Source organism: Capsaspora owczarzaki (assembly GCF_000151315.2).
Source record: "Capsaspora owczarzaki ATCC 30864 unplaced genomic scaffold supercont2.8, whole genome shotgun sequence".
NCBI classification, from domain to species: domain Eukaryota; class Filasterea; order Ministeriida; family Capsasporidae; genus Capsaspora; species Capsaspora owczarzaki.
In genome coordinates this window covers 905,340-932,034 of record NW_011887299.1, presented here as the reverse complement: position 1 = coordinate 932,034, position 26,695 = coordinate 905,340, and the positions used below count along the sequence as shown (strand labels likewise).

General features: G+C 55.3%; 6 protein-coding genes across 6 annotated transcripts; 3 read left to right on the top strand and 3 right to left on the bottom strand.

The window, feature by feature from the left end:
- Positions 1 to 256: 256 nt before the first annotated feature.
- On the top strand, positions 257 to 4,454 carry CAOG_05216 (rho 1 protein). Its single transcript, XM_004346851.2, has 12 exons — positions 257 to 302; positions 1,105 to 1,163; positions 1,259 to 1,340; positions 1,426 to 1,556; positions 1,630 to 1,836; positions 1,975 to 2,457; positions 2,569 to 2,798; positions 2,894 to 3,071; positions 3,172 to 3,288; positions 3,390 to 3,524; positions 3,636 to 3,829; positions 3,947 to 4,454. The coding sequence occupies exons 1-12, from the start codon at positions 266 to 268 to the stop codon at positions 4,236 to 4,238; spliced, it is 2,145 nt and encodes a 714-aa protein (XP_004346901.2). The 5' UTR covers positions 257 to 265; the 3' UTR covers positions 4,239 to 4,454.
- Positions 4,455 to 4,486: 32 nt separating this feature from the next.
- CAOG_05215 (hypothetical protein) lies at positions 4,487 to 7,777 on the top strand. The gene is made up of 10 exons (XM_004346850.2): positions 4,487 to 5,314; positions 5,379 to 5,478; positions 5,573 to 5,757; positions 5,843 to 6,014; positions 6,102 to 6,207; positions 6,314 to 6,476; positions 6,583 to 6,852; positions 6,942 to 7,002; positions 7,090 to 7,247; positions 7,356 to 7,777. The coding sequence occupies exons 1-10, from the start codon at positions 4,498 to 4,500 to the stop codon at positions 7,688 to 7,690; spliced, it is 2,367 nt and encodes a 788-aa protein (XP_004346900.2). The 5' UTR covers positions 4,487 to 4,497; the 3' UTR covers positions 7,691 to 7,777.
- A 35-nt stretch (positions 7,778 to 7,812) lies between these two features.
- Positions 7,813 to 16,380, bottom strand: CAOG_05214 (aspartate transcarbamylase). Its single transcript, XM_004346849.2, has 2 exons — positions 16,335 to 16,380; positions 7,813 to 15,060 (listed from the first exon to the last, which is right to left on the bottom strand). Exon 2 carries the CDS (start codon positions 14,928 to 14,930, stop codon positions 8,094 to 8,096), a length of 6,837 nt encoding a protein of 2,278 aa, XP_004346899.2. The 5' UTR covers positions 14,931 to 15,060; positions 16,335 to 16,380; the 3' UTR covers positions 7,813 to 8,093.
- A 34-nt stretch (positions 16,381 to 16,414) lies between these two features.
- Positions 16,415 to 18,635, bottom strand: CAOG_05213 (hypothetical protein). Its single transcript, XM_004346848.2, has 8 exons — positions 18,344 to 18,635; positions 18,157 to 18,226; positions 17,988 to 18,072; positions 17,798 to 17,894; positions 17,388 to 17,640; positions 17,262 to 17,300; positions 16,939 to 17,161; positions 16,415 to 16,825 (listed from the first exon to the last, which is right to left on the bottom strand). Exons 1-8 carry the CDS (start codon positions 18,460 to 18,462, stop codon positions 16,626 to 16,628), a joined length of 1,086 nt encoding a protein of 361 aa, XP_004346898.1. The 5' UTR covers positions 18,463 to 18,635; the 3' UTR covers positions 16,415 to 16,625.
- Positions 18,636 to 18,805: 170 nt separating this feature from the next.
- CAOG_05212 (myosin-Va) lies at positions 18,806 to 24,803 on the top strand. The gene is made up of 5 exons (XM_004346847.2): positions 18,806 to 19,205; positions 19,870 to 20,460; positions 20,593 to 23,478; positions 23,660 to 23,808; positions 23,900 to 24,803. Exons 1-5 carry the CDS (start codon positions 18,825 to 18,827, stop codon positions 24,705 to 24,707), a joined length of 4,815 nt encoding a protein of 1,604 aa, XP_004346897.1. The 5' UTR covers positions 18,806 to 18,824; the 3' UTR covers positions 24,708 to 24,803.
- Positions 24,804 to 24,887: 84 nt separating this feature from the next.
- CAOG_05211 (urate oxidase) lies at positions 24,888 to 26,655 on the bottom strand. The gene is made up of 5 exons (XM_004346846.2): positions 26,358 to 26,655; positions 25,940 to 26,008; positions 25,639 to 25,846; positions 25,375 to 25,526; positions 24,888 to 25,273 (listed from the first exon to the last, which is right to left on the bottom strand). The coding sequence occupies exons 1-5, from the start codon at positions 26,571 to 26,573 to the stop codon at positions 25,010 to 25,012; spliced, it is 909 nt and encodes a 302-aa protein (XP_004346896.1). The 5' UTR covers positions 26,574 to 26,655; the 3' UTR covers positions 24,888 to 25,009.
- Between the last annotated feature and the right edge of the window lie 40 nt (positions 26,656 to 26,695).

Genomic DNA, 26,695 nt, shown 5'->3' with positions numbered 1-26,695 from the left:
CGTCCGTCGCTTTCGTTCCGGATCTTGGGGCATGTAGTGATTGATCTTGCTTCCAAGCAGTTGCTTCACCTGTAGTATGTGGAAGGAACTGCAGAAGCGCGATTGTTCAAAGAAAACAAAAAAAATGCCGCGAAAAATGAGAAAAGCCTCTCTCCTCCCAATGCCTCCCACGGATCAAGGAGAAGAGCATGCAAGGGTCATAAACCATCCAATAGTGAGCACCACAAGTGTGTGGTCGGCGTCGCAGTCCTTTTTGCTTCGAACAATGAGAAAGAGTGTCCGAATTCTGCTGGTCGGCGATGGTGAGTTTCCGCCTGACCCCCTGCCCCTCCGCCGCTCCGCCGCCTGGCTCGTCTGGATGTGATTGCAGCTAGCATTGCAGGAGGCTGGGTGGCGAGTGAGGGAGGCGACAATGAGAGAGAGAGAGAGAAGAGCAGCGTAATGCGAGACTGGTTTATGATGGCGATCAACATCTCGCCCTGTCTAACTGTCCCCCTGTTCCCGTCCGGCTCGACTTTGCCATTGTGAGGGAAAAGTCGGTACTTGATGAGCGAAGGGAGGGATGGGGGCGAGAGTGGAGCAGGGACCAAAAAGTCAAGCTCAATGGCTTTTGCCCACGTTGAAAGGCCAGTCCTCCACCGCGCTCCTCTGGTCCCCCCCCCCCGGCCTCGGGGTCCCTCTGTTGCGGTGCATCAACGAAGGCGCGCGTTTTGAGCTTGTGTTGGTGGATGTGACGTCAGCGCCCAGTTCAACGTGTGAAAGCCAGCGATTTGGAACAAAAAAAAAAAAAGTACAGCCAACAAAGAGAAAAAAAAAAAAAAAAAAAAAAAAAAAAAAAAAAAAAAAAAACTTGCCAAGACTTGAAACAACAGCTTTTTTTTTGTTTTTTTCCTTCTTTCTTCCTTCTTTTCTTTCTTTCTTTCTTCGTTGTGTTTTCGTTCTCGATGACTTTTTGATCTCGTTGCAGCTCATTCTCAGCAGTCAAGTGGACTCTTCTCAATTTCCTGTCGTGCATTTCACTTGAATCCATTTCATTCTTCTGCACGATCGCACTCGCTGACTTTCACTCACTTTGTTCGTTGATCCCTGATACTAAAAATGTAGCTGGCGTCGGCAAGAGCTCCCTCATCACATCTCTGATCAAGGAACAGTTCGTCGAGCAGGTAACTGCTGCCTCTACTTTGAACGGATGACCGTTTGTGAAACTGATTCGGTTTGCCTTCTGGTTTGCTTTCATTGCTCCTACGCCACACTTCAGGTTCCTGCGGTGGTCGCCGAGGTCACCATTCCACCGGAAGTCACTCCAGAGAAAGTCACCACCCAAATCGCCGACTCGCCCTGTACGAAAAACCAAAGCTAAGGGGGAAAAACGTTCGTTCTTCATGAAACACTTCAACTGACGCTTTGTTTTGTTTGCAATTCCAGCCAACCCTGCTCAAATCGACGTGCTGCGGGACGAAATTCGCAAGGCGAATGTGATTTGCGTCGTGTACGATGTCAACGTGCCCGAAACATTCACACGTCTGACGACCTACTGGCTAGGGTTTATTCAAGAAGTGAGTTTGTTTGTTTGTTGCTTTGTTCCTCTTGGAGCCCGCTGACCACAACCTCGGTGTTCTCTCGCGTCAGATTGTGGGCGTGGACAAGATTCCAATCATTCTCGTCGGCAACAAGATTGACCTCCGCCGTAACGTGGGTGGCCATACGATCAACAGCAGCGACCCGCACCAAAACCAAAATCCGCTGGAACGCGGAGTTGCTCCCATCATGCGTCAGTACAAGGAGGTTGAAACATGCGTAGAATGCTCTGCTAAGGCCCTTCAAAATATTCCCGAGGTACGCTCAGCCAGGGTTTTTTTTTTTTTTTTTTGTTTTGTTTGTTTTTGTTCTTTGCTTTTCTGTGTTTGAAACTTTGGTTGCGCTCATGCCTCACCGAAAAACCCGCGCGCTGGCCCTTTCTCCCCCTTCACACAGGTCTTCTACTATGCACAAAAGTCAGTGTTGCACCCGACAGCTCCACTCTACGACGCCAAGACCTCCGAGCTCAAGCCCGACTGCGTGGCTGCGCTGCGTCGCATCTTTCACCTGTGCGACGTCGGCAAGGACAATGCTCTCTCTGACTCGGAGCTGAATGCATTCCAGTTCAAGTGCTTTGGCGCACCACTACAGCAGCGCGAGCTCGACGGCGTCAAGGAGGTGGTGCGACAGCACGATGCCAATGACGTGACGGCAGCCGGTCTGACCGAGGCAGGCTTCCTGTTCTTGCACAAGCTGTTCATCCAGCGCGGTCGGCTTGAAACCACGTGGATGGTGTTGCGCAAGTTTGGCTACGACGATTCTCTCGTCTTGCGAGACGATTTCCTGCACCCGCCGATTGAAGTGGATGCCGAATCGACGACCGAGCTCACATCCAACGGCTATCAGTTCTTCATCTCGCTGTTTAAATCATTTGATAAGGCAAGTTTCGAGAGGCACGCTCCAATTTGCAGGGCGGGACTTTGTTGCATTTGCCTAATTGTGGTCTGTTGTTCTTTTTTCTTTTTTTTTTCTTTTTTATTCTGGTTGCAGGACCACGATGGCGCACTATGTCCTCAAGAACTCGAGCAGCTTTTCTCCACATCCCCAGGAAACCCCTTCCTGTCGTACAACACAAACGGCGCTCAAACCTCGACCGGCGCCTCCGGGTCGGGTCTGTCCACCCCTGCCCACACTCTTGGAAGCCCCGCCGAGCCCTTTGAGTGCACCGTCACAACGAAGGATGGCTGGATTACCCTTCAAGGCTTCCTTGCTCTCTGGAGGTACGTTATTTTTGTTTTGCTTTTGCTTCCGTTTGCTGAGTTGATTTTTGGAATGACTGGCCTGTGCTGACCGACTCATGGTCTGTTGGTTGCAGCATGAGCACCCTTCTGGACGTGCAAAAAACGTTGGCGTATCTGGCCTACCTCGGCTACCCTGAAGACACAAAGACTGCCATCAAGGTTACGCGCAGCAAGCGTCTCGATTTGAAGAAGAGGCGAACCTCCCGCAATGTATTTTTGGTCTACGTTTTCGGTGCTACTGGCTCTGGCAAGGTAGGGTGACAAAGTGTTGTTGTTCTGGTTTGGTTTGGGAGTTGTAAGAGAAGTGATTTTGGTTCAACTCGCCTTCTCACTATCGGCGTCCCTTGTGCAGACTTCCCTTCTTCGCTCATTCAGCGGCAAGGAGCTCCGCGAGCGCCACATCCCCACCACCAAGATCAACGTAGCGGTCAATGCCGTCAGCGTGCAAGGCGCCGACAAGTATTTGGTGGTAAGCTTTTGCGCCTTGGTTTTTTGTTGGTTTTTTTTAATTTGGTTGTTGTTATCAAGTCCTGCTGACTGATTTTGATTCATCTTGACTTGCTACTCTAGCTCCAAGAGTTCCCTGCAAATGGACCCGACGCCGAAACGGTTCAAAACCGCAAGCGGATGGAAGGCTGCGCTCTGGCCGTGTTTGTTTACGACAGCACAGACCCGAACTCGTTCGCCTATGTTGAGCGGCTGAAGGTAACGGCGGTGCCTTTGTTGTGGTGCTGTTGTGAAGAATTGACGTTCCGCAGTCACTCACTCTGTTCGCTCATTGGGTATTTCTCTCACTTCTGCTCTGTTGCTCGTCAGACGCGTATTGAAGACCCCACCATTCCTTGCTTGGTTGTTGCCACAAGGTCTGATTTGGAGGCCGTTCCGCAATCCACCAGCATCACGCCAGCCGATTTTTGCACAGCCAACAACCTGCCTCCGCCGATTGCATTCTCTGCTGTCACTGGCCCTCGCGAGGCCTTTGTGACGATGGCCAGTGTTGCCATGAGCCCGTACGTTGGCTGCCCTCTCTGACGAGAATGCGAGAATGTGTTGCAGTTCAATCAACCCTTCTTCTTTGACTCATTTTTCTTTTTTGCTTCTTCTCGCTTCCTCCCCCTCACACGCAGACATCTTGCCACCAAGGCACCGCCTGTGCAAGGCGTGCTTTCTGGGTTTGCTCGCTTGGTCGGATTGAGCAGCGGCACTGCCGAAGAGCCCGTCTCGCTGCCCAGTCGACTTGTTCGGCTGTCTCTATTCTCTGGCGTGCTTGTCGGCGCTGGTTATGGCGTGTATCGTCTCGTGCAGACGCAACGCCTCAATGCCCTTGGCTTTGCCGCCGCTGCTCCTCCAGCCGTTGCCACCACTACCGCTGCTGCCGTCGCAGCCAAAGCTACCCCTGCATTACCGAAACGGTCATAAGACTGTGGCTTTTTGACAAGCGGGCATTGTAGCTTTTGCCAAGTCGCTTAGTCGTTGTTTCCTTTGTTTGTTGGTTGTATTTGTTGGTTGTTTTTTCACTACCACCACGATGTCGCTCATTCGCGCTCAAATTCTGCTCGTTTGGTCTGTCTCTGTGAAGGATGTTGAGTGCTTGTTGTTGGTTTTTTTCTGGTCAATGTCAATTTCTTCATCTTTTGTCTGTTACGTCCTTGTGCTAGTCCTTTTCATTTTGGTTGAGATGAGTCGACTGCTGCATGATCACAACAATGGTGCTTCTGGATCTCCAGCACCAGCACCACCACCCTTCTCACCATCATCCTCGTCAGCATCATCAACAAGCATGCCCATCCCAATTGCCGCTGGCAGCGCGCGCCATGCTCAGTCGCATCACCATGGATTCGGTTTGTCGGCGCCAACCACAACGGGAGGTTCGTCCTGGGGCGGCACCTCAAGTCGCACAAACGGAACTCCCACTGGCTCGCTGGGCGCCGTGAGTTCGCCAATCTTCCCGACCATCCTCGGACCAGCGAGCGCGGGCCTGCGCTTTGAGGTCGACGGCAGCGGGAGCAGCGGTTTCAGCGGCTTGCCATCGACTTCTCCGCCCGCCGCCGCTGGCTCTGCTGCAACAACCATCACTCACGCTCAGGCAAGTGCGACGACGAATGCTGGCTCGCCTTATATTGTGAACAGCCCAATCACGCACGCAGTGGCGGTCGAGCGAGCTGGCTCAGCAGCTCCCATGACCTCTGGCGGGAACGAGTCTTCCAATCTCAGAGCGTCGCTGTCTCAGCCAAAGCGCGTCTTGGAGGTGATACTGCCACTTCCGCCGTCGAGTGGCACTCATGTCGCACGAGGATTGTCGACAGAGCAGCTCGTTGTCGGAGGATTGCCAGAGTCAACAATGCTCAGCCGCGCTCAGACGCCCGTTTTGGAAGCCGATCCGCAGCTCCCCTCGCCGCCCCTTCCTCCAGGTCGCGTGCGAATCGCCTACAACCCCCAGTCCACGTCGGAAGCAATGGATCGGATGATTCGATCTCAATGCAAAATCAAGCGAGGTGAGACAAAGTTGGCTGCGTCGGAGGCGAAGGATTGGCACGCGCTCACCCTCTGCAATAACAGATCACGAATACCACCTCGAAGATGCGGATGGCGACGTAGTCGTGATTGAAGGAAGCATGCGCGAGGGTGTCTACACACTCCGTATGATTGACACGAACAGGTAAATAGACGACTTTGCTTTGTGATTCGCGTGTGCTCATGCATCCTCTCCTGCCCCCCCCCTCTTCCTCTCTTGTTTTTTTTTTCAAACACAGCGGTCCGGATGAATCAGAAAGCGACGAGGAAAGCATTTCGGTCGCGCGCACTGCTCCCTTTGGCGCAAAAATTCATCACACTCGAGGTCATGAGTTTGTTGCAAAGCATTTCCACGCCATTGAACTATGCTATCACTGTCGCATGCCACTTCTAGGGCTTGGCAAACAAGGCTACATCTGTCTGAGTGAGTTTCCGCATCGCTCGTAGTCTTGGCTGGTTCTAACGCACTCACACAACCTGATTTTGTTCCTCCCCCTCCTCGATTCCAGAGTGTCTGACGACGTGCCATAAAAAGTGCCACGCGGAATACTCCATTCCATGTGGCAAAGAGCCGGGTGATTTGGAGTTCAAGTGCGGCGCCTGTCGCAACTACTACACAGAAGACGAAAACAGCGACACTGCGTGTGCGCACCATCCTCATCTTCACCAGAAGAGTGGCGTGTAAGCACGAGACTCTTTTTGTGTCCACGTTGCACATTGGTAACGAAAGCGCAGCAGTCTCATGGACTTGGTTCGTTTTCATTTCAGCTGCTCGAGGTGCTATCTTCCCTGGAACAAAACAAACGGCTGTGTGTTGGGTCGCCATCGGCCGTTGTTGAGTCATGGCAAGAAACTGATACGCAAGAACGTTGTGGTGAGTCATCGCATTTGGTGCTGTCTTTGCTGTCTTGGTACGCTGCTCGTTGCACTCTGTTTTGATTTTCTTCTCGCCTCTTCTCTCGCTTCCACTCGACCAATAGGGCAAAGGATTCAATCAACTGGCCACGCAACTCTCCATCGATACAAACATCTTTCGCAAGTTTGTTCGCTCAATGTCCTTGACCAAGCCCGGTGCTTCCGCTGCCATTGAGGAGGATGACGGGGACGAGGAAGATTTGGAGCCAGAACCCGTGACCGATCCTGGTGACAGCTCCTGCATTTGTTTCTCGTTACGAGCGACATACTTTGATTTTGATTCCATCGTTCCCGTCTACTCACTCGATGTGTAAATCTTGGTTTCTTTTTGCAGGTCCCGAAATTCCCCGCGTTCGGTGTGATTGTACCGACCACTACAAGGTCGCCTTCTTTGCTCGAGATTTTCCCTGCAGCGTGAGCGAACTGTTTGAACTCGCATTTAGCTCGCCAGAAGCGCTGGTCGACGTCGAGGTCAATGCACTAGTGAGCTTTAACAATGTCTCCACCACGCCGTGGCAGCACAACGTTGGCGATGCATTGCTCAGTGAATCCCGCAAGCGGACGTTTACAATGCCGCTTGTCGGACGTGGCCTTGGCGGTTTTGGTGAGTGAGCATGTTCTTGGTATTTCTTTGTGCTGTCGATGCGGACGGCGGCTCAATTCGCTCGTGTTTGCGTTTCATCGCAATCGTAGGTCTGGCCAAAACGACGATTTGCCACCAGAACCAGCATATTATTTGGAAACACGACCGAAAGTAAGCGTCATGTGCAAACACTCTGACGACCTGTTGAACCCGTTCTCACATGGACAATCCCAAACAACTTTTTTTTGTGTTTTGTAGTTGCTTTTGTCTGGAAGTGGCGTCCGTCACACCAGACCTTCCCATGGGAGATTCGTTTGTAAATCTGACGCGATACTGCGTTAGCGCCAACTCGCGATATTCCTGCCATGCGTTGGTGGCTGGTGAAGTGAAATTTCTCAAGAACATCCGCGGACAAAGTAAAAAAGTAGCTTGCAATGAATGTCTGCTGATGGATTGATTGATTCTAACTCTCTTCGTTCTCCCCCCCCCGCCTCTGTCCCCTCTTCCCCTTGTGCATCTCGCAGATTTGATTGTGGCTAAATCCCACGAGGGAATTCGCTCGTACTTGCTGCAGTGGGGAGCCGCAGTGACTCGGCACGTGACGATAAGGCGGAACGGCAGGCTCGGCACCCCATCCAGCACTCAGTCTCTGGATATGATGGAGTCCGCCAGCAACATGGCTTCGAGCTCTGCTCAAGCGTCGCTCGGCATTGACGAGGAATTTGAGCGCGTCCTGCCCAGCTGGCTGACGGCCGTGTTCTTGTATGTCATTGTCGGTCTGCTCGCTTCATCCATCATCATGTACATCCGGATTGCCGAACTAACCAGCGCCATTGACCTGATGGCGCACGACCTGTAGTAGTAGTAGTTGTTGTTGTTTGAATTCACATCTTGATACTGTATTTATGCTGATCGTATTGTTCAGAGAAGAAAAGAAAAAATGAACATCAAATTATGCAAATGAAATGAAATGGATGCAATTGTTTCGATTGTTTGATTTTAATAATTTAAACTACTTGAATGGGCAGTTGACTAAAGTACAGTACAAGATGCAGTGCTTTTATGCCACGACGAATCAAAAAAAAAAAAAAAGAAGGGGCAATCACTCAAAGCAGCAAGGGAACAACACTTCTAACAAGAACACGCATACACAGACACATGTTTCATCGAAAAAATGACAGAGACATAACAAGAGATGGAATAAGACGGGCCTATGAAAAGACCCTACAAAGACAGATGGCTGCACTCGCTTTTTGGGACGTTTAGCGAGCAAGGAGGCGGGCAAGCAGGGCCATGCGGACAAACAGGCCGTAGCGCATTTGACGGAAGTAGGCCGCGCGGGGGTCGTAGTCGACCTCGGGGGTAATTTCGTCGACGCGCGGGAGAGGGTGCATGACAATCATGCGGCTCTTGGCGTGGGTGAGCGTGGCGGGAGAAACAATAAAGCTTCCCTTGACACGGTCGTACTCCTCAGCCGAGGCAAAGCGCTCGCGCTGGATGCGGGTAACGTACAGCACGTCGGTTTGGGGGATGGCCTGCTCGAGGGACGAGAACTCGACTTGCGAGATGCCGGCTTGGTCGAGCTCGCTGCGAATCTCCGCGGGAAGGCGCAGCGACTCGTGGGTAACGTACTGAAGACGAACAGAGTACAGAGACAGAAGCTTGACCAGCGAGTGGCAGGTGCGTCCGTTCTTGAGGTCGCCCACAAGAGTGACGGTCAGGCCGTTCACGGTGCCGAGCTCCTCGCGCATGGTGTAGAGATCGAGGAGAGCCTGGGTGGGGTGCTCGCCAACGCCATCGCCGCCAGAGACGATCGGGATGCGCGAGACCTTGGCGGCCTGGGCGACGCTGCCGGCAGTCGGGTGGCGCATGACAATCACATCAGAGTACGACTCGAGGGTGCGAATCGTGTCTTCAATGGTCTCGCCCTTTTGGACGCTCGAGCGGTCGACTGCAACGTCAATCACCGAGCCGCCAAGACGGTGCATGGCAGCCTGGAACGAACACGAGGTGCGGGTCGAGGGCTCGTAGAACAGGGTGGTCATGACCTTGCCCTTGAGAATGTCAACAGAGCCCATACGATCGACAAGCCCGCGCATCTCCTGAGCAGCCTGGAACAGGTTGTGGAGGTCTTGGCGCGAGAACTCGCGCACGCTGACAATGTGGCGCATCGCGCGAGGCACAGCAGCAGCAGCAGCAGCAGCCGCATGTGTGGTCGACAAAGCAGCCTCAACCTCCTCAAAGTGCGGCTGCTCTTGAATGGGAGCGGGAGTCGATGGCACAGTGGGCGGCTTGCGACCAATCATGGAGCGCAGATCGATCGTGCCGACAGACGACGAAGAGAAGAGAGCCTTGGAAACAGCCTCGGCATCGGACGCCTCGAGACCGCGGGAAACGGGGGCAGCGGGGGCAGGGGCAGCAGCAGCAACAACAGCAGGAGCAGAGCTGTCGGCGTCGGCGCCAGAGCCAGCGGCGGCCGACGCAGTGACCGACTTGGCAGTCTTGTCAGACTCGACAGGCACAAGCGCAGCCTGGACAATCGAGCCAGATGCCTTCTGCGAAATCAGAATGCCGTCAAGCAGGACAGCCTCGCCGCGAAGGGTGACACGCTGGACGCTGCCACGGAGCGGGGCGCGAGCAAAGATTGGCGCAGACTCGGGCACGTGCCATTCAACGTCGAGATCAACCGAGACCGAAGTGTCGGACGAAGGGGAAATGTTCAAAATGCGAACCGGGTGCGTGTAGAGCTTGTTCACCAGGTCGACAATCGACAGACGACCGTCGGCAACGGCGGTCAGCAGCATCGGAAGAGCATACTGCAGACCGAAGGCGCAAATGTCCAGGCTGCTGTTGCGCGCGCCAGTGTCGCGAATGTCGCCCACCGCAAAGCAGTCGACATGCGAAAGGTTTTCCCAAATGCCGCGAATATCGGCCTCGGTGCCAGCGGAGGCGCCAAAGTGGCGAGTGCGCTGCTCCTGAGTGAGGGTGTTGGAGAACAGGAAGAAGGGGTTGACGTCGCAGGTGACGCGCGGCAGGCTCGGCTGCTGGGCGCGACGCGCTTGCGAGCGCACAATGAGCTGCAGGTCGTCGAGGCGGGTGAGCTGCGTGGCGTGCACTGAGCGGTTGTGCAGAGCGCCGAGGTAGAGGACGGAGGCAAGCTCAGAGCCAGAGGCGCGCACAAAGATGGCGCGGTTGGAGGGCCAGCGCGAGAAGAGCAGGTCGAGGGTGGCAAACACCGACGCGACTGAGCCAGAGGCCGTCGAGCTGGGCGCAGTCGTGGCAGGCGTAGTGAGGTCAATCAGCAGGCCGATCGTGTTCGGAGCGAGCTGAACGAGAACGTCAACAGCGCCGGCTTGGCGGCTGGCCTCGGAGCCAGCGGCAAAGACAGCCCAGAAGCCGAGGTCGCAATGGGCAGTGGTGTGCGACGAGAAGATCTGGTCGCGGTAGTGCTCAAGCGAGGTGACGTCCGTCAGCGCGACGTGGCCTTGGTTTGTCTCAGCATTGACGCCGACGGTGGTGAAGCCGCCAGCAAGCGATGCGCTGGCCTCGCGGTTGATCGAGTCGACCGACGCCGGGATGGCCATGTTGACAAGGCCGGGCAGGGTGACAGTGCGGTTGGAGGTCATGCAGTCCACATCGACAATCGGGTCGAGCGCGGGAGTCGGGAAGCGGTGCATGGCCTCGACGAGGATCTTGGCGCACTTGATGTTGGTCACCAGGGGCACTTGGTAGTCGATGGCCTTGCGACGCGACATGTAGCCACGCGAGATGAAGCTGGACGGGCGACGGAAGCTGTTCTTGGAGGGCAGGCAGACAAACAGGTCAACCTTGCCCTCGGCCAGAGAGTGCGTGAGCGAGTAGTCGCGCTCACGGCCATCCTCGGTGTCACCAATGTCGTCGAGGGTCTCGATCGGGATGCCGTGCGACGAGTAAAAGTCAGAGGTGCCGGGGGTGCCAAACAGCTTGAAGCCGTCCTTGACGAGGCGCGAAGCCGAGGCAAGGAACTCTTGCTTCTCGTTGAACGAGCCAATCGACAAGAGCACGTTGCCGTTGCGGCGCGGGAACTTGAAGTTGGTGGCGAGCAGAGCCTTGAGGTAGGCCTCGTACTTGTTGCGGCCAAAGCATGCAACCTCGCCCGTGGACGCCATTTCAACACCAAGAATGGGATCGGCGCCTTGCAGGCGGCCGAACGAGAAGAGCGGCACCTTGACACCGACGTGCGCGAGCTTGGGCGCATCGGCATTCGGGTAGGGCTTGAAGGGCAGGCCGAGCATGGCCAGGGTCGAGAGCTCGACAAGATCGACGCCAGACGTCTTGGAGACGAACGGGAAGGAGCGCGAGGCGCGCACGTTGCACTCAATGACCTTGATGGCCTTGTCCTTGGCAATAAACTGGATGTTGAAGGGACCCGTGATCAAGAGCGCCTTGGCAATGGCGGCAGTGGCACTCTCCAGGCGCTGGACAGTCTCGCGGTCGAGATCCTGCGGAGGCTGGATGAGCGTGGCGTCACCAGAGTGGACGCCAGCGTTCTCGACGTGCTCGGAAACGAGGTGCATGATGAGCTGGCCGTCCTTGGCGACCGCATCAACGTCAATTTCCTTGGCCTGGTCAATGTACTTGGAGATGACGACAGGGTGGTCGCGCGAGACGGCCACGGCGTCGCCCAGGTAGGATTCGAGATCGTTGGCCGTGTGGACGACGCTCATCGCAGCGCCGGACAGGACGTACGAAGGACGGACGAGCACGGGGTAGCCCACGGCGTCGCAGAAGGCGCGAGCGTCGGAAAGCGACGAAAGCTCCTTCCACTTGGGCTGGTCGACACCGATCGAGTCGAGGAGGCGGCTAAACTTGTAGCGGTTCTCGGCCATGTCGATCTGGACGGGCGACGTGCCAAAGATCTTGACATTCTGGCGGTGAAGGGGCAGGGCAATGTTGTTGGGGACCTGGCCACCCATGGCAAGAATGACACCCGAGGCGCGCTCGCGCTCGTAAATGTCGAGGATGGTCTCGAGCGTAATGTTGTCAAAGTAGAGCTTGTCGGCCTCGTCGTAGTCGGTGGACACCGTCTCGGGGTTGTAGTTGACCATGATGGTCTTGAAGCCGTTGCGGCGCAGGGTGCGGACACAGCGCACGGCGCACCAGTCAAACTCGACACTCGAGCCGATGCGGTACACGCCAGAGCCAAGAACCATGACGGAAGCCTCGCTGGCAGCAACGTCGTCCTCGACCGCGTTGTAGGTCGTGTACAGGTAGTTGGTCTGGGCAGGGAACTCTGCGGCAACAGTGTCAATCTGCTTGACAACAGGGCGGATGCCCATGCTGACGCGGACCTCGCGAGCGGCCAGCTCTGGCGCGTTCGTGACGCGGGCAATCATGCGGTCGGAGAAACCAGCACGCTTGGCCAGCACCATGAGCTCGCGCGGGATGCTCTTGACAGCAAAGGTGGAGAGCTGCGAGCGGAGGCCAGCGACGTAGCGGAGCTTGTGCAGGAACCAGCGATCAATCTTGGTGAGATCGTGGATGCGGTCGACAGAGTAGCCGAGGTCGAATGCGCGGGCGACGGCAAACAGACGCTGGTCGGTGGGAGCGTTGAGCTCAGTGTCGATGGCAGCCTCAGAGTGCTTGGCCCACGAATCGCCGCAAAAGCCGTCGAGCGAGTCGTCGATGGCGCGAATGCCCTTTTGAAGCGCCTCCTCAAAGGTGCGAGCAATGGCCATCACTTCACCGACAGACTTCATGGCAGAGCTGATCTGGGTCTCGACGCGGTCAAACTTTTTCAAGTCCCAGCGGGGAATCTTGACAACGACATAGTCGAGGCTGGGCTCAAAGCAGGCCGACGTGACGCGGGTGACCGAGTTCTTGATCTGGGTCAGGGGAATGTTGAGCGCGAGCTTGGCAGCAACGAACGCAAGCGGGTAGCCAGTGGCCTTGGAGGCGAGCGCCGACGAGCGCGACAGGCGAGCGTTGACCTCAATGATGCAGTACTCTTCCGCGTCGGGGTTGAGGGCAAACTGAATGTTGCACTCACCGACGACACCGAGGTGGCGGATGGTCTTGACGGCCGAGTTGCGGAGCATGTGGTACTCGCGGTCGCTCAGAGTCTGCGAAGGAGCAACAACGATCGAGTCGCCAGTGTGGATGCCGAGGGGATCAAAGTTCTCCATGTTGCACACGGTGATGCAGTTGTCGTTGCAGTCACGGACAACCTCGTACTCGACCTCCTTCCAGCCCTTCATCGAGCGCTCGACGAGCACCTGGGGAGAGGTGGCAAGAGCCTTGGTGACGAGCGCGCGAAGCTCGGCCTCGTTGTCGGCAAAGCCAGAGCCGAGACCACCAAGGGTGAAGGCAGCACGGACAATGAGCGGGTAGCCAATGGCGTTGCCAATCTCGACAGCCTCGGCGACCGTGTTGGCGGCAGCGCTGCGAGCAACGGGCTCGTCAATCTCCTTCATCTTGGCGGCGAAAATCTCGCGATCCTCGGTCGCCATGATCGTGTCGATTTGGGTGCCGAGGACGCGGCAGCCGAGTGCCTCGAGCTCGTGGCGGATCTTGATGCCGCAGTTGAGCGCAGTCTGGCCACCGAACGTCACGAGGATGCCATCGGGCTTCTCCTGGCGGACAACCTTGAGCACGTACTCGGGCGTGACGGGCAAAAAGTAGACCTTGTCTGCAAGACCCTTGGAGGTCTGGATGGTGGCAATGTTGGGGTTGATGAGCACGGTGGAGATGCCCTCCTGCTTGAGCGCCTTGATGCACTGCGAGCCAGAGTAGTCAAACTCGCCGGCTTGGCCAATCGAGAGGCCACCAGAGCCAAGCACGAGCACCTTGCGGACGGCCTGACGCTCGGCCTTGACGCGCTGGGGCACGGGGAGCGGGGCGAGGGGAGTGCCGGCAGGGCGGGCCTTGGAGGCACGCACAGCGTCGAGGAAGACCGAGAAGAGGTACTCGGTGTCGCGCGGGCCGGGCGTCGACTCGGGGTGGAACTGCACGGAAAAGTAGGGGAGCTCAGTGTTGTAAATGCCCTCGTTGGTGTTGTCGTTGGCGTTGATAAACATGGGCTGCCATGGCTTGGGCAGCGTGGCCACCTCGACGGCGAAACCGTGGTTTTGGGTGGTAATGTAGCAGCGGTCTGAGCGCAAGTCAATGCAGGGAATGTTGTGGCCGCGGTTGCCAAACTTGAGCTTGCTGGTGGTGGCGCCGGCAGCGAGCGCGAGCAGCTGGTGGCCGAGGCAGATGCCAAAGATGGGCTTGGCCTCGGTCGCCGGGCGCTGGAGAATCTTGCGCAGGTTGGCAATCGTCTTGTCGGCCATCACGGGGTTGCCGGGACCGTTGGAAATGAACAGACCGTCGTAGTTGTTGTCTGCGCAAATGTCATAGTCCCATGGCACGACGCGCACAATGACGCCGCGCGAGGTGAAGCAGCGGATTTGGTTGTACTTGAGGCCGACGTCGACAGCGAGGATGGTGAGCAGGCCGCTGTCGGGCTTGGCGGCCGACACGGCGTCGTGGCCAACGGGGTAGTACGTCTTGGCGGGGCGGGACACGTCGGCGACAAGGTTGCGCGAGTTGGGGTCGACAAACTCTGAGGCGGGCAGGGGCAGCGCGGGCATGACGAAGGGCTGGGTCGGCGAGGGCGGCGCCAGAATCAGACCGAGGAGAGCGCCCTTCTCGCGGATGCGCTTTGTGAGGGCGCGAGTGTCGACGCCAAACAGGGCGGGAACGTTCTCGCGCTCGAGCCACTGCTGGAGGGACTGTCGTGCGCGCCAGTGGCTGTGCTGGACAGAGTAGTCGCTCACAATCAGGCCGGCAACGTGGATGCGGCTCGACTCGATGTGCAGCGGCAGACCGTTGTGATCGGCCTCCTCCAGGCTGGGGACGCCATAGTTGCCCACAAGCGGGTAGGTGACGACGAGAATCTGGCCCTGGTATGACGGGTCGGTGATGGCCTCAACGTAGCCAACCATGCCGGTCTGGAAGACAGTCTCGCCGGCAACCGGTCGCACAGCGCCAAAGTGGAAGCCGGGGAAGCTGGTGCCGTCATCGAGAACAAGCGCGCCGGCGGGGAACTCGGGGGTCGAGGAAGCAGCAGTAGTGGTCATTTTTTGGAAGAAGAAGGTGCTTTTTTTGTTTGGTTAAAAAACAGAAAGAGGGAGAGGGAGAGGGGGGAGAACGGGCAATGGATGGGGAGAACGGTTGGAAGATCTTGTGTGTGTGTCGGAGACCGAGGCGCTGCAGCAGAGGAAGACCCAAATTTTAAAAAACAAAAACGAAAACACTGTGAGCTTGGCGAATAAAAAAAAAAATGGCGCGAATGAAAACGAAAAAAATGGCGGGAATCGAAAAGTAAAAAAAAAAAAAATACCAAATAAAAAATCCGACTGAGCTCCACGTTTGCGGCAGAAAGTCAAAAAGAAGAAGACATGGAAGAGATCGAGATCAGGAATGAGGAGAAGGGGAGGAGAAGGGAAGGAGAAGGGAAGGAGAAGGGAAGGAAGAGGTAGTCCAACCATGCGATGAATCACTGTGGACGGATGATTTCGCATGTGTGGTTTTTGAAGCAAAAAGGGGACGAACTGTGGACACTGGCCACAGCTACTACCAATTGGCAAGAAGAAGAAAAGCGCAACCCACGCTGGGATCGGGCTTGGAAAAACCATCATCAAGCAAGAAGAACAAAATAGCCACACGAACAAAAAGACCTTTTGGGAAACAATCATCACAAGCTCAGCAGTAGACACCTGTAAAGTGCTCACACATTGGTAGAGCATTGAAACGCAAAAAGAAAGAAAAAAAAAACAGCGATCTCGCCAAAAAAAAAAAAAAAAGGGACAGCAGGTACTCGTTACAGTCTCCGCAAAGGCAACGCTCACATGTGTGTTTGGGCGGGGTTTGACAAACACAACAATGGTGATGGGTGGTGTTGTTGCACTGTGTTTGGAGTACACTTCTATCGTCCAACAAAAGGGGGGGGGAGTTGGAAGCAGGTGGCTGAAAGGGGAAGAACCAGAGCGGCAGCAGCAACACTGAGACAATGCTATTTCCAATGGCACACTGGCCCCAGCACCGCCGATGCGGTTTGGCAAACACATGGGCACCGCTCGCCTTTCTCCCCTCCCCCCGCCTTCTGCTGCTTTTCGTCGATCTTCTTGGATGTCAGATCGATCAATCGCATTGCTTTTGAATGTGCCTTGCGTTTCACCGCAGCAGCCGCTGCAAGGGCAGCGAGATGGAGCGCCGATCGTCAAATTAGTTTTTCCCGCGTGGCGCTGCTTTTTTTTTTTTTTTTTTTTTGCTTTTCTGCCATGTGCTTCTCTTGCTTTCCCCTCAGCATCCAAACCAAACCCCCGATCGTCGAGTACTCAAAGCAAAACGCATGGCGAGCGAGCGAGAGAGAGAGCGAAAGAGAGACAAACCAAACAAAAACGACAATCGATCGACTTTGCAAAGGAATCAACCGAACGTGACTTTCTTTTTTTTTTTTTTTTTTCTTTTTTTTTTCTTACCTTCAGCAGCAGAAACCAAAAAGAAAAGCGGAAAAGTCTGTTTTCCGACTGCGATCCTGGACAAAATCCAAATCCGTAAATCAACTGCAAACGCGAAATTCGGATTTCAAAAACAAGGACAGAAAATTATTCGGATTAGACCAACGGATTGCGGAAGGGACGAAAAGGTTGCAGCTGAAATCAGAAATCGAAAAAGTCAGCTTGGTCAAGGCAAAGCGAGTCCTTGAAGTTTTTCAATGCTTGATTCGTGTGTCGCTTGGTCGACCATCGAAGACCCCTGACTTTTGAAGCCTAGTCCTGTCGCTCCGTCACGCCGTACACTTGGGCAAACGGGATGACCTTGTTGTGAAGGGCGGAGAGTTGGGCGGCTTCCAGAACAGCCACGTTCTTGCGAATTTGTGAAGCCGGCACTTCCAGTGTGGCACCGCGCAAAAGGTGGTCGGCCACATTCTCGTAGTAGTTGCGCCAGCGTCCTGGAAGCGTGGGAATGACTACAGAGGCGGAGAAGCGAAGGCGAAGAGGAGGGGGGCAGCATGGCGTTAAACCACTTGAACGCCAAAACAGTAACAGCGCCACCATACTCAGCAAACAGCTCGAAGCTTACCAGTAACCGCTTTGCTGGCGCCATCGGTGACGGTGCCAGAGTTGGCAGGGCTCTCGCGCGCCGAGTCAATGTCACCGGCAACCATGGCAAGCTCTTGCGGATCCAGCCCATACTTGGTGAAGGTGGCTTTCGGCCCGGAGAGATGGAAACGAGGCTTTGGGTTTGCGGCGATGGATGAAATATCGAGCAGGGCAGTTGAGCCGTCCACATAGTTGACGAAAATCTGGGTAACAAACAGCAAAAGCGTCAGAGACTCGCATGTCCCTCTCTCTCCGTCGGCCTGCCAAAATGAATGCAAGTACAAGATGTGCGCAATCACCTACGATGGAATTGCTATCTACTCCAGGAGCCTCCGGAAAGTCCTACGTGGCAACAAACCCCAACATCTCTTCGTAAGTATTCAACTCCACGACAGCCTAACGATTCCAACTCTAAGCCACACTGCATACCTTCAGAATGCGTGCGTAGATGGTGGATATGGGCTTCTGATTAATCCGATTGAGCTGGTCAACCGTGTGCGCGCCCAGGTCCAGCAGCGCGCCCGCACCCTCCTCGATCGAGGAATTCTTCCACGCCTTGCCAGACAAGCCGAATCGTTGAAACGCCAGCTCCATAAAACGAACTCTCTCGCCGAGCTGCTTTTCCGCCAGCACCTGTTGCACTGTCAGAAAATCACCGTCCCACCGACGATTTTGGAACACACTGTTGCAAGCATCAAGAGGCAACCATCGATATGGATGATGTCGACATGACCACCATCAAGGAGCAGAATGAGACCAGGTCATTTTTGTGCAACGTGGCAATCCGGACAAAAACCAAACAAAAAAGCTTGTACGAGTACAAGAATTTTGCAACAAACCTGAGCATCTTGCCCGAGTCGCGGGCGGCGGCAAGCATCAGATCGCACTCGCTCACGGTGCGGCACATTGGCTTGTCTGTCACGACATGCTTGTTGGCTGCAGGATGCAGGATGGGACAAAGAAATTGTTAGAGCTGTCTGAACACGCCGCAAAAGCTCAAACAAGCGATGCACCGAAGCAAAGCCAAACCTCGCAAGGCACGAACAGCCTGATCACAATGCAGAGAAGTAGGTGATGCGAGAACTACGAGATGCACGTCCGGATCCGAAAGAACCTGAGCCACGTCATGACGATTGCAGGTGAGGTCAGCCCTTTTTGAGTAGCCTTTTGACACAAAAAAACAATGTAGTGACTGTACCTCTTCAAACGTCTCGAACGTCTTGCAACTTGGATGGTCTATTTTCGCTTGGTTGCGAAGCTCGGCGGATCTGTGAGTGGGTGCAGCGCACAAGAATTGGAGGTTTGTGAGATTGAAACCGACCCAACTTGTCATCAATCCGCGACACCGCCGCGCGCCTTTGCTGGGCTGAGCCCTGCCTCCTCACCTCGCCATCACGCCGTAGATGACAAGCCCGGGCGTGCGTGCGAGCAGGTGAGCGTGGATTTTGCGCCCGGCGTAGCCATAGGCGATGATGGCAACGTTGATGCTGGATTTGCCCTCCATGAACCTGTGATGGATCGCCTTTGTCAACGGCAAAAAAGCAAGACTGATCGGCCTTGACAATCAAAATCTCCAAATGAATAGTGGGGGAAATGTGGAGCCTGAAATGTCAGCTCAGTGATGGACGATTGACAGAACTTGACAACGCGGGAAAAATTCGGACACGTCGTCCAAAAGCGAGACTGTACTGAGCTTGGATTTATTCTCCTGCATCAAGTTTTGTATGGTCCATGTTCTCCTCCATGCATTCATTGAATACCTGACCTTCATCATGTGCTCCTGTCAATGCAACAATCCTTTCGTCCTCCATTCCTTTTTTTTTTTTTTTCTTTTTTTTTTGATTCCGCTTTGAAACCGGTTTCGGAATGGCTTCGACTCCAGCGACTCCGGACGCGCTGCAAAGCGATCTGCTGTCGCCCGGCACGCAGATCTGGGTGGCCGACAAGGCGCTGGGATGGCGTGCAGCCACCATCGTCACCGCGACGCCAGTGTCGGGCGCAGCAGCATCGACCGCGAACGCGGCGGCGGCAGCTGCAGCAGCGAGCGCAGCAGGCGCGCTGGCTCCGTTCGGCAAGCAGGGAGGGCCCACCGCTGCGGCAGCGGCGGCTCACAGTCAGCTGTACACGATCGAAGTCGAGCTGGACGGCGGCAGCGCCGAGCGCAAGACCATCGGACCGCTGCGCGAAGGTGATCTGTGCGTCAACAATCCAGCTCGTCTCGACGGCGTCGACGACATGACCACCCTGGTAGGACTTGTTTTTTTTTCGCAACTGGACGTGCATCGCAGCTTGTGGCTGTTTTTTGCTTCGGGTGGTGTGTGGAAGGGAGTCTGTGTCTCCGAGGGGAATGGAGCGACGACGGGTTTTGAGTGTGTGAGAGGACGAAACAGGACGCATTGAAAAAAAAAAAAAAAAAAAAAAAAAAAAAAAAAAAAAAAAGCCTTTTAGTTTCGTTTCATTTGGGTTTTGTACACCCAATGTCGCGTCCACCAAAAGCACCGACGTATCACTCACACTGATATAGCCGAGTGTTCTATTTTGTAAATGCGAGCCGCCGTGATTCGCTTGTTCTTGCAGTCTGTGTGATGGCGGAATGACAAGAATCTCAAAGTTATGCAGCGAATCCGCTCATTGAGAATTTGCGCAGTTGTTGAAGAGGGATCACGAGGGGGAACAGAGGGGAGGACGACTTGGTCCGTCTCACTCTCACTCTCTCACACACTCTCTCTCGTTGATGTTGCTACGAATAAGATTTTGAGCCTGCATTGGGGGATTTTTGTCTGGGCAGAAAAACGAAATCTCACACGTACTGTAACTTTTTGGTTTGGATGTGTTCGGATTGTTCTGTTTTTGTTTTTTTTTTTTTTTTCCTTTTTGCGCTTTCCTACACACGCTGCTTGTTACCACACAGAGCTACTTGCACGAACCAGCGGTGCTCAACTGCATCGATGTCCGCTATGGTCGAGGAACCATCTACACGTACTCTGGCATTGTGCTCGTGGCCGTCAATCCGTTCCAAAACATGCAGGGCCTGTACACGAATGACATGATTGCTGCGTACCGAGACGTGCCGATGGGCCACCTCGATCCGCACCTCTTTGCCGTGGCCGAAGAGGCATTCACACGCATGTCGCGCTTGTCCGAGTCCCAGTCGGTGATTGTGTCGGGCGAGTCGGGTGCAGGCAAGACAGTCAGCGCCAAGTATATTATGCGCTACTTGGCCACGGTCGGCGGTGTCGACTCGGCAGGCAGCATGGCGGCCGGCGCACACTCAACGCAGGTGGTCGAGCGCCAAATCATGGCGTCCAACCCGCTGATGGAAGCGTTGGGCAACGCCAAGACCACGCGCAACGACAACAGCTCGCGCTTTGGCAAGTACATTCAGATCCAATTCAACGCCTCAAATCGCATCAAAGGCGCGTCGATCTGCACCTATCTCCTTGAAAAGTCTCGCGTCGTGTTTCACGCCAAAGAGGAGCGCACCTACCACATTTTTTACCAGGTAATGGCGGACTTGTTTTGCTAAACCAGCAAAAACAGTGAAGTTTCTTTGGTCTGAAATTCGCTCACCACCTCTACCACACCCCTTCCCATGCTTTTCTTTTCTTTTTTTGCGCGACCAACCTCTGCCCAGATGTGCGCCGGTGCTTCGGAAGACGACCGCCTGGCATGGAAGCTCGACCAAGTGTCTGGGTACCGCTACCTGTCGCAGGGCAACCCAGTCGTGGAAAGCATTGACGACGCTGCCGATTACGCCGAAACGCGCAAGGCCATGACCACTGTGGGCATTTCGAGTCTGGACCAGCAGGGCATTTTCCAGCTGCTGTCGACCATCCTTCTCCTCGGCAACGTGAACATTGTCTCGTCTCGACGCGCCGACTCGTGCGTCATTGACTCGGACACGGACGTGGCGCTGCGTCAGGCGTGCGTCTTCCTGGGTGCAGAGGCCGACCAGCTTGCCAAGTGGCTCACGAATCGCATGATTTCTGTGGGCAAGGAGCGCGTCACCAAGCCGCTGACGCAACAGCAGGCCAGCGACACGCGCGATGCCTTTTCCAAGCTGCTCTATGCCACATTGTTTGATTGGGTGGTGGCTCGCGTCAACACGTCGCTGAAGGACACGAGCGTGGCCGCCACCACGCGCGCCTTCATTGGCATTCTTGACATTTATGGCTTTGAGAGCTTCCAGTTGAACTCGTTCGAGCAGTTCTGCATCAACTACGCCAACGAAAACCTGCAGCAGCAGTTCAACCGCCACGTCTTCAAGCTCGAGCAGGAGGAGTACGTTCGCGAGGAGATTGCCTGGTCGTTCATTGGCTTTGTGGACAACCAGCCCTGCCTCGACTTGATTGAGGCCAAGATGGGCATTCTCGATCTGCTCGAAGAAGAGTGCAAACTGCCCAACGGCACCGACGACAACTTTGTCCAAAAGCTAATCACTGCGCACAAGCAGCACGCCTTCTTTGTGGTGCCAAAGATTGGCAAGGGCGTCTTCACTGTCAAGCATTACGCGCACAGCGTCACGTACAGCGTCGAGAACTTTATCGAGAAGAATCGCGACAAGATTGCTGACGAGCTGCTCGCCATTGTCCGCTCGTCGTCCGTCCCATTCCTGTCCATGCTCTTCTCGGAGGAGCGTGTGGCTGCCGCCGCTGCTGCCGCCTCTACCGCCCTGAAGGGAACGGAAAAGGGTCGCTCGAACGCCTCCAAGCTCAGCACGGTTGGCTCGCAGTTCCGCGCATCCTTGGCGGTGCTCATGGACACAATCTATCACACCAACACGCATTATGTGCGATGCATCAAGCCCAACATGGCAAAGGAGCCGTTCGTGTTTGATCGCATTCACGTTCTCGAACAGCTGCGAGCATGCGGTGTCCTCGAGACAATCCGCATCAGCGCGGCGGGATACCCGAGCAAAATGACGTATGCCGAGTTCCGCGAGCGATACCGCCCCTTCCTCACGCGCCAGCAGGCTGTCAACAACAAGGCCAACCTGGAGGTCGCCAAGATTCGCGAGGCCTGCTCGCTCATTCTGAACAGCACGTTCGACGCCGAGCAGTTCCAGCTCGGCAAGACGAAGATCTTTTTGCGCGCCGGCAAGCTGGCCGTGCTGGAACGCCGTCGCGAGCGCCGTCTTGCCGAGTGCGCCGTGAAAATCCAGTCCAACTTCCGTCGCTTTGTGGCTGTCAAGCGCTACCGCAAAATCCGCAAGACCGCCATCGGGCTCCAGGCATTTGCGCGCGGATTCCTGGCCCGCAAGCTTTGCGACAATCTGCGGCGCACTCGCGCTGCCGTTCGCATCCAAGCTGTTTGGCGCATGCACGTGCAACGTGTTCGCTTCCTCGCCAAGCGACGCTCGGCGCTTCGCGTCCAGGCCCTTGCCCGCGGTCTGTTTGCGCGCCGTGTGCGACACGAGCTGCGTGCCGACAAGGCTGCCCGTGCTATTCAGCGCGCTGCACGCGGATGGATGGCCCGCAACCGATACCGCGCGTCGGTTCGTCAAATCACGATTGTGCAATCCCTGTTCCGTCGCCGCCGCGCCGTCCGCGAATTGCGCGCGCTGCGTGAGGAGGCTCGATCGGTCAATCGTCTGGTCCAAGTCAACTACACGCTTGAGAACAAGGTCATTGAGCTGCAGCAGCGACTCGACTCGCAGACCTCTGAAGGCAAGGATTTGCAGGAGGCCACCAAAACGCTCAAAGCGCAAATTGCTGGCTTTGAGAAGAGCAAGGCTGAGACTACCGAGGCGACTCGCGCGCTCAAGACTCAGCTCAAGGAGGCCCAGACCAGCCAAGAGGAGACCCTGTCCGAGCTGGAGACCCTGCGCAAGGAGCTGGCTGCGTCCAAAGCGCGCGAGGCTGCCCTTGCTGCCCAACTCGCTCTGCTGGAAGCGTCCAACAAGCAGTTGCACGACAGCGTTCATGCGCTTGAGGCGGACAAGTCCAACCTTGCAACCGAGAACGCCAGCCTCAAGACATCGGTGGCAGAACTCGAACAGCGCGAGGCCAAACTGCAGGCGCTCACCCCCTCGACCTCGGTGTCGCAGCAGCTGTCGCTTCTCGCAAACAAGGAGAATGTGGACCAGCAACACCAGGCCGACTTGCCCCACACGCCCGTCAAGACCCCTGGCGGCAACAACGATGTTGGCACATCCATGACGCCCCTGCGCTTGGACCCCACGTCTCCCTCGATGATCACTCCGCAAAAGGCTGCTGTCGGCCCGCGCCGAACCGATTCCCTTGCACTCCCAGACGAGCTATCGGCGCAATCGGAGTCCCTTGGCCAGCTGATCGAGGAGGAGTTTGAGACCACCATTGCCCTGTTGTCGTACGACCCTGACGATGCGCAGCTGCTGCTGGACATTATTATTCGTCGCATGAAGCCGGCCTTGGTCAAGTTCAAGCCCGTCCCTGCACAAGTGCTTTTGCACTGCCTGCGCTTTGACGTGTACCTCAACCGTCCGGAGAATTTGGCTCTGATTATGCCCATGATTGCGGAAGAACTCGACAAGAAGCTTACGGTAGGTTGTTGGCGAATAGTGGAAAGGAAGGGGAATGGTGCCACTGGCGTAGGATGAAGCAGAAAAGAATTGGATGAAGTGAAGCGAGGGACGATGCGAAACCAACTCGATATTTTTGTTTTTAACTCGACTTTTCTTGTTCAACTCATTTTGTCTTTTCTCGTATGGGCGGATTTCGCAGGAGGTGGAGCAAGACTTCCATCAAACGTCCTTCTGGCTCTCCAACTGCATCCACCTCTTCCTCGGCTTTACCAACGACAAGGGGCCTGTGCGCATTTCGACTGCCGATCTTGTCCAAGACCTCGAAAAGATTATCGCCAAGGCCTACCGGTATGTCGTCTGCTTCTCCTCCTCCTCCTCCCTCCTCCTTTCAAAGTTTTGTTCTAGACTTCTCACTGTTATTTTGGTTCTGCTGGTTTAGGCGCATGATTCAGCAACTGCAAGAGCAAATTGGCCCGCTCGTCATGGCTGTGATTGAACACGAGCAGGCGCCTGGCGTGCCGCTGTCCAAAGCGCCCACGTCCTTCTTTGGCCTGTTCCGCCGCAACACGCCCGATCCGTCCTCTCTCGCACGCATGGATGGATTGCTGCAGTTCCTGTCGGAGAAGCTTGCCGTGCTCAAATCGAGCTACACCGAGCCCTCCATCATGGTGCAGGCGTTTGCTACCATCTTCACCTATGTGGATGGCCACCTGGTCAACAAGCTCTTGCTGCGCCGTGATCTGGCAACGTTCAACCGCGGTATTCACATTGAGTTCAACCTCGATCAGCTTCGCCTGTGGGCCAAGTCCAACGGCTTGCCTGAAAAGTCGTCGTGGGGTCGACTGGTGCATGTGCGCGAGGCGGCCATGGTGCTGCAGCTCCGCAAGAAGACGCTCGATGACATGGATGCCATGAGCGAACGCTGCCCCCACCTCAACCCGATGCAGCTGCAAAAGCTGCTCCAGGCCTACCATCATGACGACTTTGATGAGACTGTTTCGAGCTCGTTCATTCAGCGCGCCGTGAACGCCGCAACGCGTCGTGGCGTCCAGCCACAAGAGGTGGCTCCTTCGGTGGACGTCATGTCCCCCGGCAAACAGGTCGCCGCCGCCATGGCCTCCACGCTCGTAGTGACTGAATCGGACGTCATTTTGCCACCCAACCTGAAAGCCCGCAGCTTTGTCCTGCACAACACGCGCATCCCCGAGCATCTCGGCCTGCACTTCTTGGAGCGCATGGAGCTCTAGTTTTGCCTGTTGAGTGTTTTTCGTTATCTCTTGTTGCTGTATGTCGAGTGTCAAAGTTTGTGTTGATTCCAATGAAATTCGGCTTTTTTCGTACGATCTGATAAGGTGCTGACCCACACCTTTGGTGAAGATTGCAGAGATTGGTGTGGAGCTTCGTGCCCAGTGCAGCTCCCAGGACCATTCATTTCACTACACTTTTATTGCAAAATGCAAGTGGTTCATATTCAATGCTTCAGACATGCGGTCGCAACCGTGTGAATAAGACACACAGCATTGAAAAAACAAACGGTTGGCTGATTCTCTTAAAGCTTGGACTTGATCGAGCTGCCGAGACGAGACATGGACGCGCGGATGAGGCCAGCAGGCTCGCCAGTGACGACAAACACCTCGTTGTTGTTTTGCAGCTTGAAAGGCGACAAGTCAACCAAGATGCAGTGGCGGTTTGGCATTTCAATGGTGACACGCGACACGGCGGCGACGCGGTCAATGATGCGCTTCTGGGCCAAGTAGATGGTGTTTTGGACGGAAGGCGAGTAGACACCCTGCTCCGAAGGGCCGGCAAACTCCTAGAGCGAGAAAAGTCCCGATTAAATCAGAAGGGATGAAGCAGCGTTAGGATGACAAAACAAAAACGACAAAATAGATTGGGAGACAACCAAAGCTTTACCGAAAGAATGGCATCCCGAGCCGTTTGGAAGACGGCCTCGTAGTCGATGGAGTGCACGTTCGCCGGGTCAAAAGTGTACTGGCACGAGACGACAGTGCGGAAGACGCGATCGGCAGTGGGCTTCAGAGTGGTGTACTCGTCCTTGATGTAGCCTGTTTGAAAAAGGGAAAGAAAGAAGCGGGCAAAACGTTAGCCAGACCTTCAAAGCAGCTGTGCTTTGTTCAACAAGAACAAAAGCAACAACAACAACACCAGGAGCATCACCTTCAAAGCCAGACTGCGTGGTCTTCATGATTTCCAGTTCCTTGATGCCCGAGGTGAGAACGGGCTGCTGGCCGCGCGTCTGGGTGACGGAGATGGTTCGCACGCACTCACGGGCATTGATGAAAGCGTGCGAGTGGGGCTTGGGCTGCTCGGAGGTTTGCACGCGAGTCCAGCGGGTTTCGTCAATGCTGACATCCATTGCCTCAATCTAAAAAAGCAGAAATTGAGCATTGAGACCAATCAGCGTGATGCCCGAGCGTGCTTGATTTGCGATCTGTTGCACAACAATTTTGCGACTTACATGCTTGTACTGGTCAAAGTAGTGCTTTGAGATTGCCAACGCAAACTGCTCGGCCGAGGTCACTCCCACCTGGAATCCAACCGGAACCAGCAGCAGCAGCGGGGGTGGGTGGTGAGTTTCACACATTCAACTCAACTCAATCACTACAATTGGAGTCGGATTCTTCTGTCCTCATGTGTGCGATTGTGCGATCGAGCTTTTTGGAGCCGTTCGTTCTCGCACTTGAGTGCAAGAAGGCAAATCCAAAGAGTGATTTTCCATTGAGATCGAACACGCCACAAATGCCTCGTTGGTCGGTCTGCGACCGTCTTCTGCCGCATTCTCCGGACTGCGTAGCACTTGAGCCGAGACAAGCACGGGCTGCTCGTTCAACTTTTGCGTGTTTGTGGAGGGACGGGGGTGGGGACGGGGGACTGACCTTCTTGGCGAGGGCAAAGACCGTGTTCTTGGTCGTGTCGGTCGCGACGATATCGCGGTTGTCGCCCGTCACAAAGTCAATCTCCGAGGCGAGGCGCATCAGCACACGGCAGCGCAGCTCGTGCACAACATGGTGGAAGCGAGTCTCGCGGCGGACGTGGAGCAGGCGCACATCAGCCTTGCCGTACATGCGATCGTCGAGGTAAATGTTGGACATTGGCGGAGAACGGCTTATCGAATAATAATGGAACACCAAAAAATGAAGAGTAGGTAGATCAAAAAAGCTCAGACCGAAAAACTGTCAAGCTTGAATCATAGAGTTGGAAAAGAAGGAGAAGG